Here is a 12,660-nt window from a genome sequence, read left to right on the forward strand (position 1 = left end):
GTTTTTCCTTGCCACCGTCGCCTCTGGCTTGCTCATTAGGGATAGGGAATTTATTTTGGTTTAATTTGACTTGAATCTATTTATTTCTGTAAAGCTGCTTTGTGACAATGTCCATTGTTAAAAGCGCTATACAAATAAAGTTGAATTAACTTTGTCTGCATTGAATATACATACTCAGACCCTTTTTTGTTTGTGAGCTGAAATATCAAACCTGTCTGATGTCATTTAAATAAACACACATGCACATAATAAACCAGTTATTAAACATTTATTACATTTTTGATATTAAACACAGTTTAAAACCAACTGATAACATTAAGTCCAACATGAACCAAGTGTCCATTAAAATGCATTCCAAAGCATTCTGAGCAACAAACATTTATACATACAAATACGTACATCTAGAGTATTGATAAGATAATCACGCATAATCAGATGCACGACATAAATGAGTTAACATGATGTAAGTGTCTATCAATGCAATTTTCTGTACTCTACTGCATATCCTTTTAGGTATAGATATATTATTTTCACAGATAGGTGTATAACATGTCTCCTGCACCTCTGTACTGGACTTACACACCTATGTATCTTTGAAATATGTGCACTCCTAACCATAATATAACATACGTGATGCACACTACATGGCCAAATGTTTGTGGACACCTGACCATCATACCTGTATGGATCTTTCCCAAACTGTTGCCACAAATCTGGAAGCACACAATTATATAGGATGTCTTTGTCTTTGTACAGTTTTCCTTTACTGGAACTAAGGAGGCTACACAAACATGTTCCAGCATTATAATACCGCTGTGCACAAAGCGAGATCCATGAAAACATGGTTTGTCAAGGATGGTGTGGAAGGGCTCAAGTGGCCTGCACAGAGCCCTGACCTCAACCCCACTTAACACCTTCAGGATGAACTGGAAAGCTGACTGCACCTCAGGTCTCCTCGTCCGACATCAGAGCCTGACCTCACTAATGTTCTTATAGCTGGGATGTTCAAAAGCACATACGAGAGAGGTGATGAGGTGTCCACAAACTTTTGCCCATATAGTGTACTTTAAACTCAAATATCTAAGTAACTTTACTGCCTGGATCTATTGCACCACTCCCCTACCCCACCTGGAAGGATTATACAAACTATTCCAAAATCTCTCAGTCAAAATGATGGCCAAAATGATAAAGGCATATTTTAAATAGCTTTTTCCCCTCTGAACATGGCCAAATTTATATATCCTCATTTCCATAAAAAAACCACTGGTATTTAAAGAGGAAACACAATCTGAGGTGCAAATAGATTGCAACTGCTACTTTCAAGACCACATGCTATACCATTGCATTACCAGCAAATCAGGTTTCAGTACACTGTAATTGGCTCAGTCAAGGGCATGTACAAGATGCAGAGATGCAGACTGGAAGCATTAAGGCTTAACACCTGTGAGGAAATTTGCTGTGCACCTGAAAATTGCCAAGTAATTTTTGGTAAGTGCTTTTGGAGTATCAAATGCTCACCATGTAGTAAACTGAGTGTTTAAAATTGTTTTAAAATCAAACAACAGCTAAAGTGATCTCAGCTGTTTTCCTTTGTATATTGTTGCCACGTAGTGTAGGTGTCTCCCTCTATTGGTCACTGGGAGATCTGCAGTATGTCACTAGATTTCACTAAAGGCACTGGTGAAGGAGAGGCCAGAGACAGCTTCTGAAAATTCTCAATGGATTCCTACAATAAAGCAGACAGAAATTATGATACTGTTTATGTGACTCTAAACATAATATTGATGAGTTGATTTTTGTACGAGACCATTACCATTGAAGTGGATAACTCTGACAGCTTTGCCCAGTGAGAGCTCACTTCTTCCTCTCTCAGAAGGCCTTTCTCTATAAGTGTTCTAACGAAGAGCAGGTAGTTATATCTCTGTAAGGACAGATGAAAGAAACTCTATTAAAACTGCTGTAATTACACATAAAATTAAATAAATATCTGCAGTGTCGGGTCTACTGTGATTGGAGCTCACCTGCAGGTCACTTGCATTGATGATGGCAGTGAGCGTAGGCTCACTGAAGAGAAGGTGTAAAGTCACATGGGCAGAGGGAATATGAGTCCACAGAACAACCACCTCATTCAATAAAGATCCAACATCAACAGCTTCGTTCCTGTTACCCCCAGCTGAAGACACCAGGGGTAGCTCTCCAGACACTATGCAAACACATAAAATATTACACTAGTAATGGTGTATTTTATCTGGTTTATTATACTCGTATACATTCTGTAAATAATCACCTAGCTTGCAGGCCAACAAGACAGTGCATCGCAATAGCATCTGCTCAGCTACTGAAGACATGAACTGCAAAAAGGACAGAAAGAAGGGGTAAATAAGCAAATAATAACAATAGCTACAGAATATCAAGATGGGAAATGAGGGGAAACAGTCTGTACCTTTCTACATCTTAGTGTCTGTCCCACTTTATCTAGCAGAGAGCCAATCTGCTGCACTGTAAAAACCTCCTCTTCAGACCTGGGCCCTACTGCGATGCTCAGCACCTCCTGAAATGAACACTTGTCTATGTATAAACTAAGCAAGCTAAACAAACTCCAGCAACAAAACCTTTCTTATTTAATGCAAAATTCTTCCTCAGGTAATTGTTTTAATTCATTGTTATGTAAGTTTTTAAGTTTCATAACCAGGTACCAAGAGGTAACTATTGTTACCAGTTGTCATTTTTAATCATGGCACATAACAGACATTTATAACACTGAGTATCCTGTTTATACCTTTATCTCGATAATAACATCTGATGCCAGTGGACCTTTGTGGGAGCAATCTTGTGGGCATGAGGACCCAGCATCCTGTCCTGAGGAGCTCTTCTGTGTCTGCACACTCTTGCCAGATCCGCCGGCATCCACAGTCTCGGTGCTTGCAGGACACGGCACATTCTTCATCACCCGTTCGAAAGTACTTTTCCACTCCCTCTTTATAAGAGCTATAGAGAAGCATATGCATATATTATTCTTTAATTTTACTACACAGGGATCATGCCATATTGAGTGCATTAAGTTCGTTGTGAGTGCTTCAGTACAGTACTTGTGATATTGGAGGAGAGCCAGCTGCAGGCTTTCTCAGTTGCCAGACGTGTGGTGATGCTCTCAGCTGTTGTCAGAACCTGCCAGCCACAAGTAAGGTTTAGGGAGTGTTGAGTGTTGGCAGCAGAAAGAACAGATTCTACATGAGGCTACTTACTGCTTGAGATGTCTCGTCAGGCAAAAGAACCCTTACAGCTCTTGGAGCATTCTCACTGCAAAACCTAGTACAGGAGACAAAAGTCAAGAAAAAAAAAAATACAACACATTCTCACCTATGCATGACTATACGAGTACTAAAGCTGACCTGGTGGCTCTCTCCAGGGCCTGCATGCCTGCGTCACAAAGCTGAGCACAGATTGAGTCATTCAGCTTGGCTGCATTAACATTATCTGAACCCAAACCGTCCCTGAGCGTCTTCTCTCCGCCCTGCACCAGCTCGGACACCAACGTGGCCCTGGTTCACACACGTGTACATAACATTATAGAAAGTATGCAAATATAAGAGGAAGACATAAAATGTATTGGTGTGTTAGATTTAACACAGAAAATACACAATATGAGCAATGAGAATTGAGACTGACTTGATGTGTTTGACACAGTTAGATCCAACTCGTTCAGCCACAAATTCCACAGTACGTTTAAGTGAAGGAGGCTGATTATGAAAGAAGGCCTGCTCCAGGTCCAGCTACAATAAAGGACAATAAAATGCTACTTTTATACAGTAATCTATAAATAAGAGCTGCAGCTTTCTTTTTCTGACTGGTTGTGTGTTTTGCATAAGTAGGACATAATAAACTGGATAGAGATTTGTTCAGTCTTGTTCATTTTAAGTCTAAATACAGCAATAATAAAAACCTGTATTACCTGTAGTTTCTGCTGAGAGCGGGTGATGGGGGGACCTCTGGGCTCAGCAGATGTAGGCGTGATCTTGCGGATCAAGCCTCCAGCCTTGGACGCACTTCCTGACACAAAAGCTGCCAACAGCTTGCGAAACTCCCCTGGTTAAACGATTTCCAATAACACACAATATATAATCGTCAACATAAGAAGACTGTTGGAATCTCTCATTTGTAGGCAATACTAGGGAGTTCCTCTCACCTAAATATGGGCAGCAGGTATAGAGAAGCTGCTGATCCACTAAGGGCAGATTGTCCTGAGAAGAAGATATATTGGTACTTACTACTTGGTCAGTATTGAGACTATATTTATATAGTAAGCTCAAGAATTATTGGTACATCTGTCTCATTTGTGTTGAAAGCTCTTTGGTTTTCTATATGATGATGGATTACAAATAGATTTTACATGTGTGCAACCTCATATTTATACCCTAGAGAAAGAGACAATGTTCAAAATAAACAAGAGACTTAGTACAACTTAATACAATTATTTAAAAGATGACAGCTTTATTGTCATAAAATCATATATTTTATTGTTAGGTTTATTGCTAAATTAGTAAATAATTAAATAGTTATGTACATATCAAGTACATACTGAGTGAAAAATATCAATAAATGCATGTACTGTTTATTTTCTTCAATATTTTGTATGCCAATTATTTTGGCATTGACAATACTTAGATGATGCAAAAACAGAAATTTAACAGAAATTTGCCTGTTACAAAAATCACAATGAAGCCAGTCCAATTGGTTTCTGAACTATAATTGTGAGGGACTTTACAGTGATAAAGAAACGTTTTTTTAACTGCAGATTCTGGTTACTGAAATACTGGCATTCACTCACCAGCCCTTGACTACTAGTGTGATTCTCCAGGTCCTCTAGTTCCTGCAGATTGATACTAAAGAAGAGATCCTCTGGAAAGACTGGGATCTAGAGTAAGACAGTGAGAATGTATGTTTAGCCCTGTGTGGAACCCTGCTCATGTGTGTTACAAGTCCATTTTAGTGCAATTTGTCTCACCTGAAAAAGCCAACCCAGCACTGCCACCAACAACATCTGATTCAAGTAATACTGCTCTCCAACTTTACCCAACCTCATCCTCCTAACACAAACACACATACAGTTGGCACATTTACAAATACAAAACACATCATATGTGTTGCATGCGACAAACCTGTAGATTTGAAGTAGGAGGCCCAGAGCAGTCCTGTAGCAGGGCAAAAAAGGGCCGGTGTAGTCCAGCATGGAGAGGAACTCAACCAGCCAGGGAACAGTAAGCACAGTGCGCTTCCTGCGCACACAGCTCACCAACACGGCAGACACATCCAGCGCTGGGGCGCTCTGGAAAATACACACAAAAAAAATACACTAACCTATGCATTTCAACAACTCAACAGATTTCTCCATCATGCTTTGCAGATGCATGTACCTTACTGCGCAGGGCAATGGCAGCCTCCTGGATCTCTCTGGATGGTGCCTCAGAGGTCTGGTAGGGCATAAAGGAGATAAAGCCCAGGAACTTGGCAAGAAGTCGAGCCACAAGGAGTACTGAAGAGAATCTCTGCTTCTCATCCTTCAGAGAGAAAGACATTAAAGAGAAGTGAGAATCAGCACTGATTCCTAATTCAAACATTGCAGCTTTAGATGGAGAATGGCTTAAAATTGGCTAAATCAGTTAAATCTTGAGCGTTCAACAAATTTTGCTACACGGTTCCGCCATCTGAAAGGTAAACAGTTAACCAGAGTTTCATGTGATCACAAATAAATAAATAAATAAATAATTTCCACAAAACACTAATAATTTTCAGAAAGTAGCAGGACTTTCTCCAATTCAGCTAGTTAGATAGTGTTTTAGTCTTGAAGGATTAAACACAGAATCTGTGCTTGTACCTTGCAAATGTGCGTAACTGTAATTTTTTTGTGAAATAGCAAAACTGGTTTTCTGAGTCAAGCCTCTAGAAAAAAAATGGTACACATATGTGCTATAATTTTTTTTTGGAATTTCACTGCAAATAACCTCAAATTAAATAATTAAATATAAATTAATTTAAAGTAAATAAAGGAAAATACACATTTAGTGTTTAACCAATTAGACCACAATTAGACAACTGCTACAAAATTCATTTAGAGCCACACTGAGCACTGTCAGTATTCTATTTTAACCAGTCATATGGTTTGAACCTGCTGCTCCATGTCTCCATCTCCCCCTTCCTCTCCTGTGGTTGAGGAGCCGTCGGGGCCCAGGATAGACACCTCATTCAACTGCAGTAGCTGCTGACACAAACCATCCTTCAGGTGTTGGTTCAACTGGCAGCTGTGTCAGAGAGGAGGAGAATGAGGAGTAGATACTGTGCAAGTAAGCTCAATAGAACAGTGTTGAAAAGTGAATGTTACCCTTTTTGATAAATCGTGGTTCATAAAACTGAACAGATTTTATGCAGGCTGATTTTCATCATCGTACATATTTCGATTTGAAACAAGAATAGTAAAATTCCCACAAGAGTAATGCAAACCTTTTGAACATGTTAGAAAAAAGTCGTTTAATAACTGTTGACAATGCTACATGACTGTCTGAAAACAACAACAAATTAATCTGAATATTTGAATTAATGAGCCACACTATAAATACCTGAAAATTCCACGTTGGCCAAGTCAGCAGCAATCTGATTGCCTCTTCAGTTAAATTATGGTTTACAGTTAAATTAAGCAAAAGTTAATAATACAAGTTAGCCGTAACAATGACACACATAATGTCAGACAGATTCAGGCAATTCATGTTACAGAAAAAGAAAAAAAGAAAAGCATGACTCTGTGTAATTTTACCAGCTAGCTGTCTGTAGGAAATCTCTGAAGAACTCCTGGTGCCCAGGGAAAGAGGGTGGAGGGCAAGGGCCACTTAGAGCCTGTGGCTGGATCAGACGCTCTTGCAGGCGCTTCAGCCTCCCCAGGCTGTCTGCCCCCACCATCCCGAGCAGATCTGCATCTGGAGCATCACCAGGAGAGCTGAGCTCCCTGTGGCCTTTACACATCTACAGCAAGAAATACAGTGAATGTGTGTGAGCCAACAGTGCAATCCACATGTAAGAAAAACCCATCATGGCTTACCTGAACCAGCTGCTTCTGGAAAAGCCTGGCAAAGTGACAATGGTTTCCTGCTGCAGTCAACTGATTAACCATTGCCCTGTCGGAATAAATATTAGCGGAATCATGTATTAGAAAGCATTATCGTAAAGTTTCATAATATGATTATTTACACTTACAGATTAATTAACACAAACAGAACGGCCACCTCACCTGACCCGGTTGCCTAGTGCTGCCTCAAACTCCCACCCAGGCTCCTTATGATAATCTTCCCATTCTCTAAGCAGCTCATAAAAAATATCTCTGTAACAGCATATGGATACATGGAATAAAATGATTTTGTTGTAACGGCAAACACGGAGGCTTCACTGAGTTTCTACTATACTGTACCTTTGTTTCTTAAAGATGTGGAAGGCTTTATCACTGCTGAAGTTAGTTCGGTTGTCAGTGGCTGGCTGGAATGGCACTGTATGAATGAAGGTGGAGTGGCTGGGTAGTTCCTAGGATGCCAATCAAGACAAGGTGCTAAGTTTATGCTAAAAGAAGATTTTAAGGTTTTAAAATAAGCGGGATTTGGAAGCATGCACTATAGTTACAGCATCAATGTGAGTCACACCACTGTCAAGTGAAGTACGCTTAAACATAGTTATATATCAAATGAAAGAATTTATTTTGCAAAAGCCTATTTTGCAAGAGTTTTTTTTTCTAGTTATTGAACCTAACTGTCTTCCAGAAAACTAGGAAGAAAGAGCTAATAGCTGGGATGTGAAATCTGCTGGGCTACTGATTTGCCCACTCCTGTAAAGTTACAAAATGGAATGGGTTCAAAACAGTGTCATTCATGGATTGTAAACCTTAGCTGTGCAGGTATCTTGAGCTTGTGCCAGGCGATCTCGCAGGGCTGGAGAGAAAGTGGCAACTCTTTCATTCTCTGCCAGAAGGCGCAGTGTGCAGCGGTCCAGGTGCGAAAGCAAACTGAGAAAAAAGGCAGTCAAAAACAGCACCAATCAGCACCAAAGCAAGGCAGACAACATAAAAGCAAAGAGAAGATAAAACACACTCACGCAAACTGATTCTCCAGAACTCGCACTGCAAAATACACACAGCTGTGGACATTTCCCAGATAAGTTCTCTCAAGAAAATCTGCAAAATGACACAGGTCTTATATAAATGAGAAGGAAGACAATGAGTTCAGGCAGGGTTAAGAAATGGCTGAGAGACGTGAGCACAACACTAACCTGTCTTTCTTTCACACATACTGGGATACACTTCTGTAGGTTCAGAGGTTGACACACTACGTGAAGTCAGCAGCTGTAGCACAAAGAACAGCTCCAGGAACACACATGGCACCAAGTTCTCTATAATGAAAGTTCCAACAACAAAAAAAAAAGATATCCAGCAAAATAAGCAAAATCATGTCCAAAAAAAAATACCTTTAAACTCAGAAGTGTGATTTTTAAATGGCCAACTTCTCTCCGATGACTCATTGTGATTATATTCACTGGTGTTGGATCAAATTTGTTACTTATTGCTTTTCTATTTAAACAGATACATTATCAGTAGTTCAGTTTGTGATCTTATGAAACATGTTTAAAGCTGTTGAGGCAGTCACGTTTGATTATTGACTTAATACCCTGAAATGTAAAACCACCATAAAACTGTTGTAAAATAGGTTTTATTCTTTCTGTCTATTTGGGAAGTTTTGTTAAATAAATGGCTGAGAATGTGCCAATGTAAAGTTAGACAAAAAACTAAATTTTAACTCATTTAATGATATTAAAAACATATCAAACTATCTAATCAATCAATGCTACATTGATTTTTTTTATGTTTTAAAATAACATGTTTACATCAGTATTTTTCTACAGCACCCTCTGCTGGTATCTCACCTGAAATGCATGCACAGTACAGCTCTGCTAAAAGCTCAAGTTCTGGTGCATGAGTCACTTTGGTGGGGTCAGGGCAGGGAGTCTGGGGATCAGGAGTCACCTTTGAGCCTGACCTCACTATTGATTTGGTGGGAGTGCACTGTGCAACAGTTGCACTGGGCTTCAGTGGGGAGCTGCTCTGCTGTGCAAGTTTAGACCTGAAGGAAAAAGGCACATGGGGAAAATAAAGATACAGTAGGCGTGTCCCAAATCACACACTTATGCACTATTCTATGCCATTTTGTTGTATAAAGAGTGTGAGTAGTGTATTCACACTGAAAATTCCAACAAGAAGTACTGCACTTCAAGTACTCAATAGTTGCAGCTTTGCTTATGTAGCAGAAGAGGTGAGGGTCTGTTGTTTGGTTCAAATTTGCTCAGATTTAAAAAAAAAAAAAAAAAAAAAAAAAAAAAAAAAAAAAAAGCGAGTGTGAAAACCCGTACATACAAAATTCACACTAAATCAAGGTGTCATTACTATGTGTTGCCTTTGTGGGGCACTATGCTCCTTAAATGTTTACATTGCCAGCAGCCATAGCCACAACTTCTACCTACAATGCTGATTTTGGCTCGTGTGTGCAAAATTCGCCTGCGGAGGTAATTACGCGTCCGTCTTATGGTGACTGAGGTCATGTTGGGCATAAAAGGTAACAGTGACATAAACAGTAAAATGACTCTGGGTATTCTGCTAAACCTAGCGGCATCGCATTACATGCGTTTGACATCATTTGCCAGCTTATACTTCCTGTTAGTAAAAAAACATAAAAACATTAGTGTTCAATTTGAGATGATACTACCCTTCAAAAATTCCTACGCTACACAGTAGAGTGAATAGTGCATAGTTTATAGTATGTCATTTGGGACACAGCTAGTGACACTAAGGACATTAACAAACGAAGAAAGAAATAGCTGAAAATTTGACAAATATATTCTCCAGTGGCAGAAAGAATACCTTTCTTTCTTTAGTAGCTCCCTCTCCTCTTGCAGATAAAGTGGGCTCCCAGTGGTCTGCCCAGTACCCATGGCCTCTGGGATGGAAGGAGGACTGCACGGCTTGCTGAGGGGTGTGGAGGTAAAGCAGCTCTTGGGTTTAGAGTTCGGTCGTTCCGCACTTACTGGTGTTGGGTTGATGCGCCGTGATGGTCTCGTTGCTCTAAAAACATTGAGAAACATCATCATCATCTGACTATAAAAAAGCAGCTGAAAATTCAAACGTCAGTTGGTGGACGTTTTTTTTTGTGGAAGATGACACATCCACTGTAATGTGATGGTACTATAATAAGGCTGAGTAAAAAAAATTAATTAATTAATACAGCATTTCATTAAAAACATTAACATTTCTAGAAGGGAAAGAATAATTTTTCAAGTCACTCACATAGGGGTGGCATGAGACGCACTCACTGGGGGAAAGTCCTCCAAATTGTTGAAGTTGAGCTCCACTTGTGTAGGGGGTGACACCGGATCATTAGTCCTCCCTCCACCTCTTTCCTTCCTTCCTGCAACTTCACAGCCGCCAGCCTCCGCCAAATGGCCACCGCGCGCTCCAGCCTGACGGTTTGATCCAGACGCTCCAAACCCGCTGCTTCTCCTGCGCCCTCGATGTGGCTGAAACGTAGGGCTGGCCTGAGTGTCTGGAGGCGAAGTCATAAAATCAGCAAGGCAATGGCGCTGAGCAGATCGACGTTCAGAGGTCACGTGTCTAGGGGCAGGACTCCATCCTGAGCTAAACGATGGGCTGCTGAAGGCGCTTACGCCAGTAAGACTCTGAGAGGCCGTCAGTGGACTGTCCTGCTCGCTTGGATTGTCCAGCTGCGATGTGGAGGGAGCAGACGAGAAGAGCTGGACTCGGCTGGCACTGCGGGAACCATGGCTTGCTGATGTTCTGTTTGATGTCCTCCGCTCGCTGGATGAGCCCTGGGCTCGGAGAGGCCTGGTGCTGCTGGGTGTCTTGGCTGGAGTGCTGGGGCCGTGAGTCAGAGTGTTACTGCTCTGATCCCTCAGGAAATTCAGGAGGAATGGCACAAACTCCTGCTTCCTGACTGCTAATAGCAGATTCTGGTCTCCGCTACAGTCCTGTCATGACACAGAAGTAAACTTTGTATAGTTTTATAATAATATTTTTTCAGACAACATGAAATGTAACTTTGGAAAGACCTGAAGTGGAGAATAATACAAAACTGTAGGAGAATAATACAGTAAAGGAAAAATGAGAAAAGAGGGCAAAGGTGATCATATAAACACACTCGTTTTCTATATATTGTGTTGTAAAGGTACATTTCATTAAATAAGTGAAATATATTTAAATTTATTAACCATAAATTTCGAGTATGGTTAAATTGGGAGTACACAATACTAATTAGATATAGCAACTGACAAACTGAAGTAAACTGTGGCTTGTTAGTTAGCTTCAGAAAATGACTACTTTTACACATTGTTATCCCCTCCCTCCCTCCCTCCCTCTATTTATTCATTTATTTATTTAGTTAGTTAGTTAGTTATTTTTATTTATTTTATTATTTTATTTTGCAAACTCTCTCTCAGGCTGTGAGAGGAAATGGCGTGTCAGACAGCCAGCTCTCGCGCTAGGTGCTTGCTGCTAACTGAAGTTGTGAACTCTTTAGATCGCTGTTTCTTCTCTGCTGTGCGATGACAATACCATTTTTACCTCACAAACAACATTAAACATATCCCTTATAACTGCGAAGTGAATTTCTTACAGTTTGTCCTCGCAGCCAGTTCAAAGCTCTGCACAACTCCACGTCTCTCCGGAGCAGCGATTCCAAAAGAGCCGCCATTCTGCCCCGAGAAAAGCAACGAGAGAAACAAGAACAAACTTAAGTTTCAAAATAAAAGTCCATGCTTCGTTGGCGCAGAACAGTGGTCCTGCTAGAAGGTCGTGAAACATACCCATGGGGTTTGTTTATCTTTATTTATTTATTTATTTGTTTGTTTGTTTGTTTGTTTGTTTGTTTTATTTACTTGTATTTATTAATATGGTTCCAGAAAACCACAGTCCACCATTATCAAAGTATATTTATTATATAGCTCTTACAGTTATTATCCTTTTTAGAATAGAATAGAATAAAACAGAACAGAATAGAACAGAATAGAATAGAATAAAACAGAATAGAACACAATAGAACACAATAGAATAGAATAAAACAGAATAGAATAGAATAGAATATCTTTATTGTCACTGTACAACTAAACTGGGTTTGCAACTTCCATACTAGATGCTGTATAAGAATAAAAATTAAAAGAGAATGAAAAAAGAGTATAAGTCTTCAGCTGTAGTGTTGATGTAACATTATAGGCAGTAATTATAGGCAGTATAAACAGTATAAACACCGCTTGGCAGTAACAGTGCAACAGCTCAGATGTACAAGCAGCAGTAAAACCAGTACAGTACAGGAATGTAGATAAGCAGTCTTCATAAACAACGCAATGTGGATAAATGTATTATTTCCTGAGAACTGAGGTTATTAACTATAGCAGCTGTCATTGTGTTGTAGTGCATCACTTCAATGTGACAGTGATACGCAACAGTTTCTTCTCTAGGTGAGAGAAAGTGCAAGGTGTAAAAGTATGAAAGTTCTATAAACAGCATATGATTATAGATATTGAAGACAAGCTGCAGCAGTCCAGACAGTACACACCGTGAGCTGA

At 39.9% G+C, this 12,660-nt stretch overlaps 1 protein-coding gene across 1 annotated transcript; it reads right to left on the reverse strand.

Moving 5' to 3' along the window:
- Positions 1–258: 258 nt before the first annotated feature.
- Positions 259–11,823, reverse strand: cdan1 (codanin 1). The gene is made up of 28 exons (XM_026934342.3): positions 11,712–11,823; positions 10,370–11,067; positions 9,947–10,147; positions 8,956–9,152; positions 8,305–8,424; positions 8,131–8,209; positions 7,921–8,041; positions 7,457–7,566; positions 7,280–7,369; positions 7,091–7,166; positions 6,809–7,014; positions 6,167–6,299; positions 5,415–5,558; positions 5,160–5,326; positions 5,006–5,087; positions 4,829–4,915; positions 4,187–4,241; positions 3,953–4,086; positions 3,670–3,773; positions 3,393–3,542; positions 3,246–3,309; positions 3,090–3,168; positions 2,780–2,988; positions 2,444–2,551; positions 2,288–2,351; positions 2,022–2,203; positions 1,814–1,921; positions 259–1,726 (listed from the first exon to the last, which is right to left on the reverse strand). The coding sequence occupies exons 1-28, from the start codon at positions 11,787–11,789 to the stop codon at positions 1,634–1,636; spliced, it is 3,939 nt and encodes a 1,312-aa protein (XP_026790143.3). The 5' UTR covers positions 11,790–11,823; the 3' UTR covers positions 259–1,633.
- Between the last annotated feature and the right edge of the window lie 837 nt (positions 11,824–12,660).

Source organism: Pangasianodon hypophthalmus, chromosome 10, assembly GCF_027358585.1.
Source record: "Pangasianodon hypophthalmus isolate fPanHyp1 chromosome 10, fPanHyp1.pri, whole genome shotgun sequence".
NCBI classification, from domain to species: domain Eukaryota; kingdom Metazoa; phylum Chordata; class Actinopteri; order Siluriformes; family Pangasiidae; genus Pangasianodon; species Pangasianodon hypophthalmus.

Coding starts and splice junctions, on each gene's coding strand:
- cdan1 (XM_026934342.3), bottom strand. CDS start 11,789: ATGGCGGCTCTTTTGGAATCGCTGCTCCGGAGAGACGTGGAGTTGTGC. Junction 2,352..2,443: donor AGACACTAAGATGTAGAAAG/GTACAGACTGTT, acceptor TCCTTTTTGCAG/TTCATGTCTTCAGTAGCTGA. Junction 1,727..1,813: donor CAGAGTTATCCACTTCAATG/GTAATGGTCTCG, acceptor GCTTTATTGTAG/GAATCCATTGAGAATTTTCA.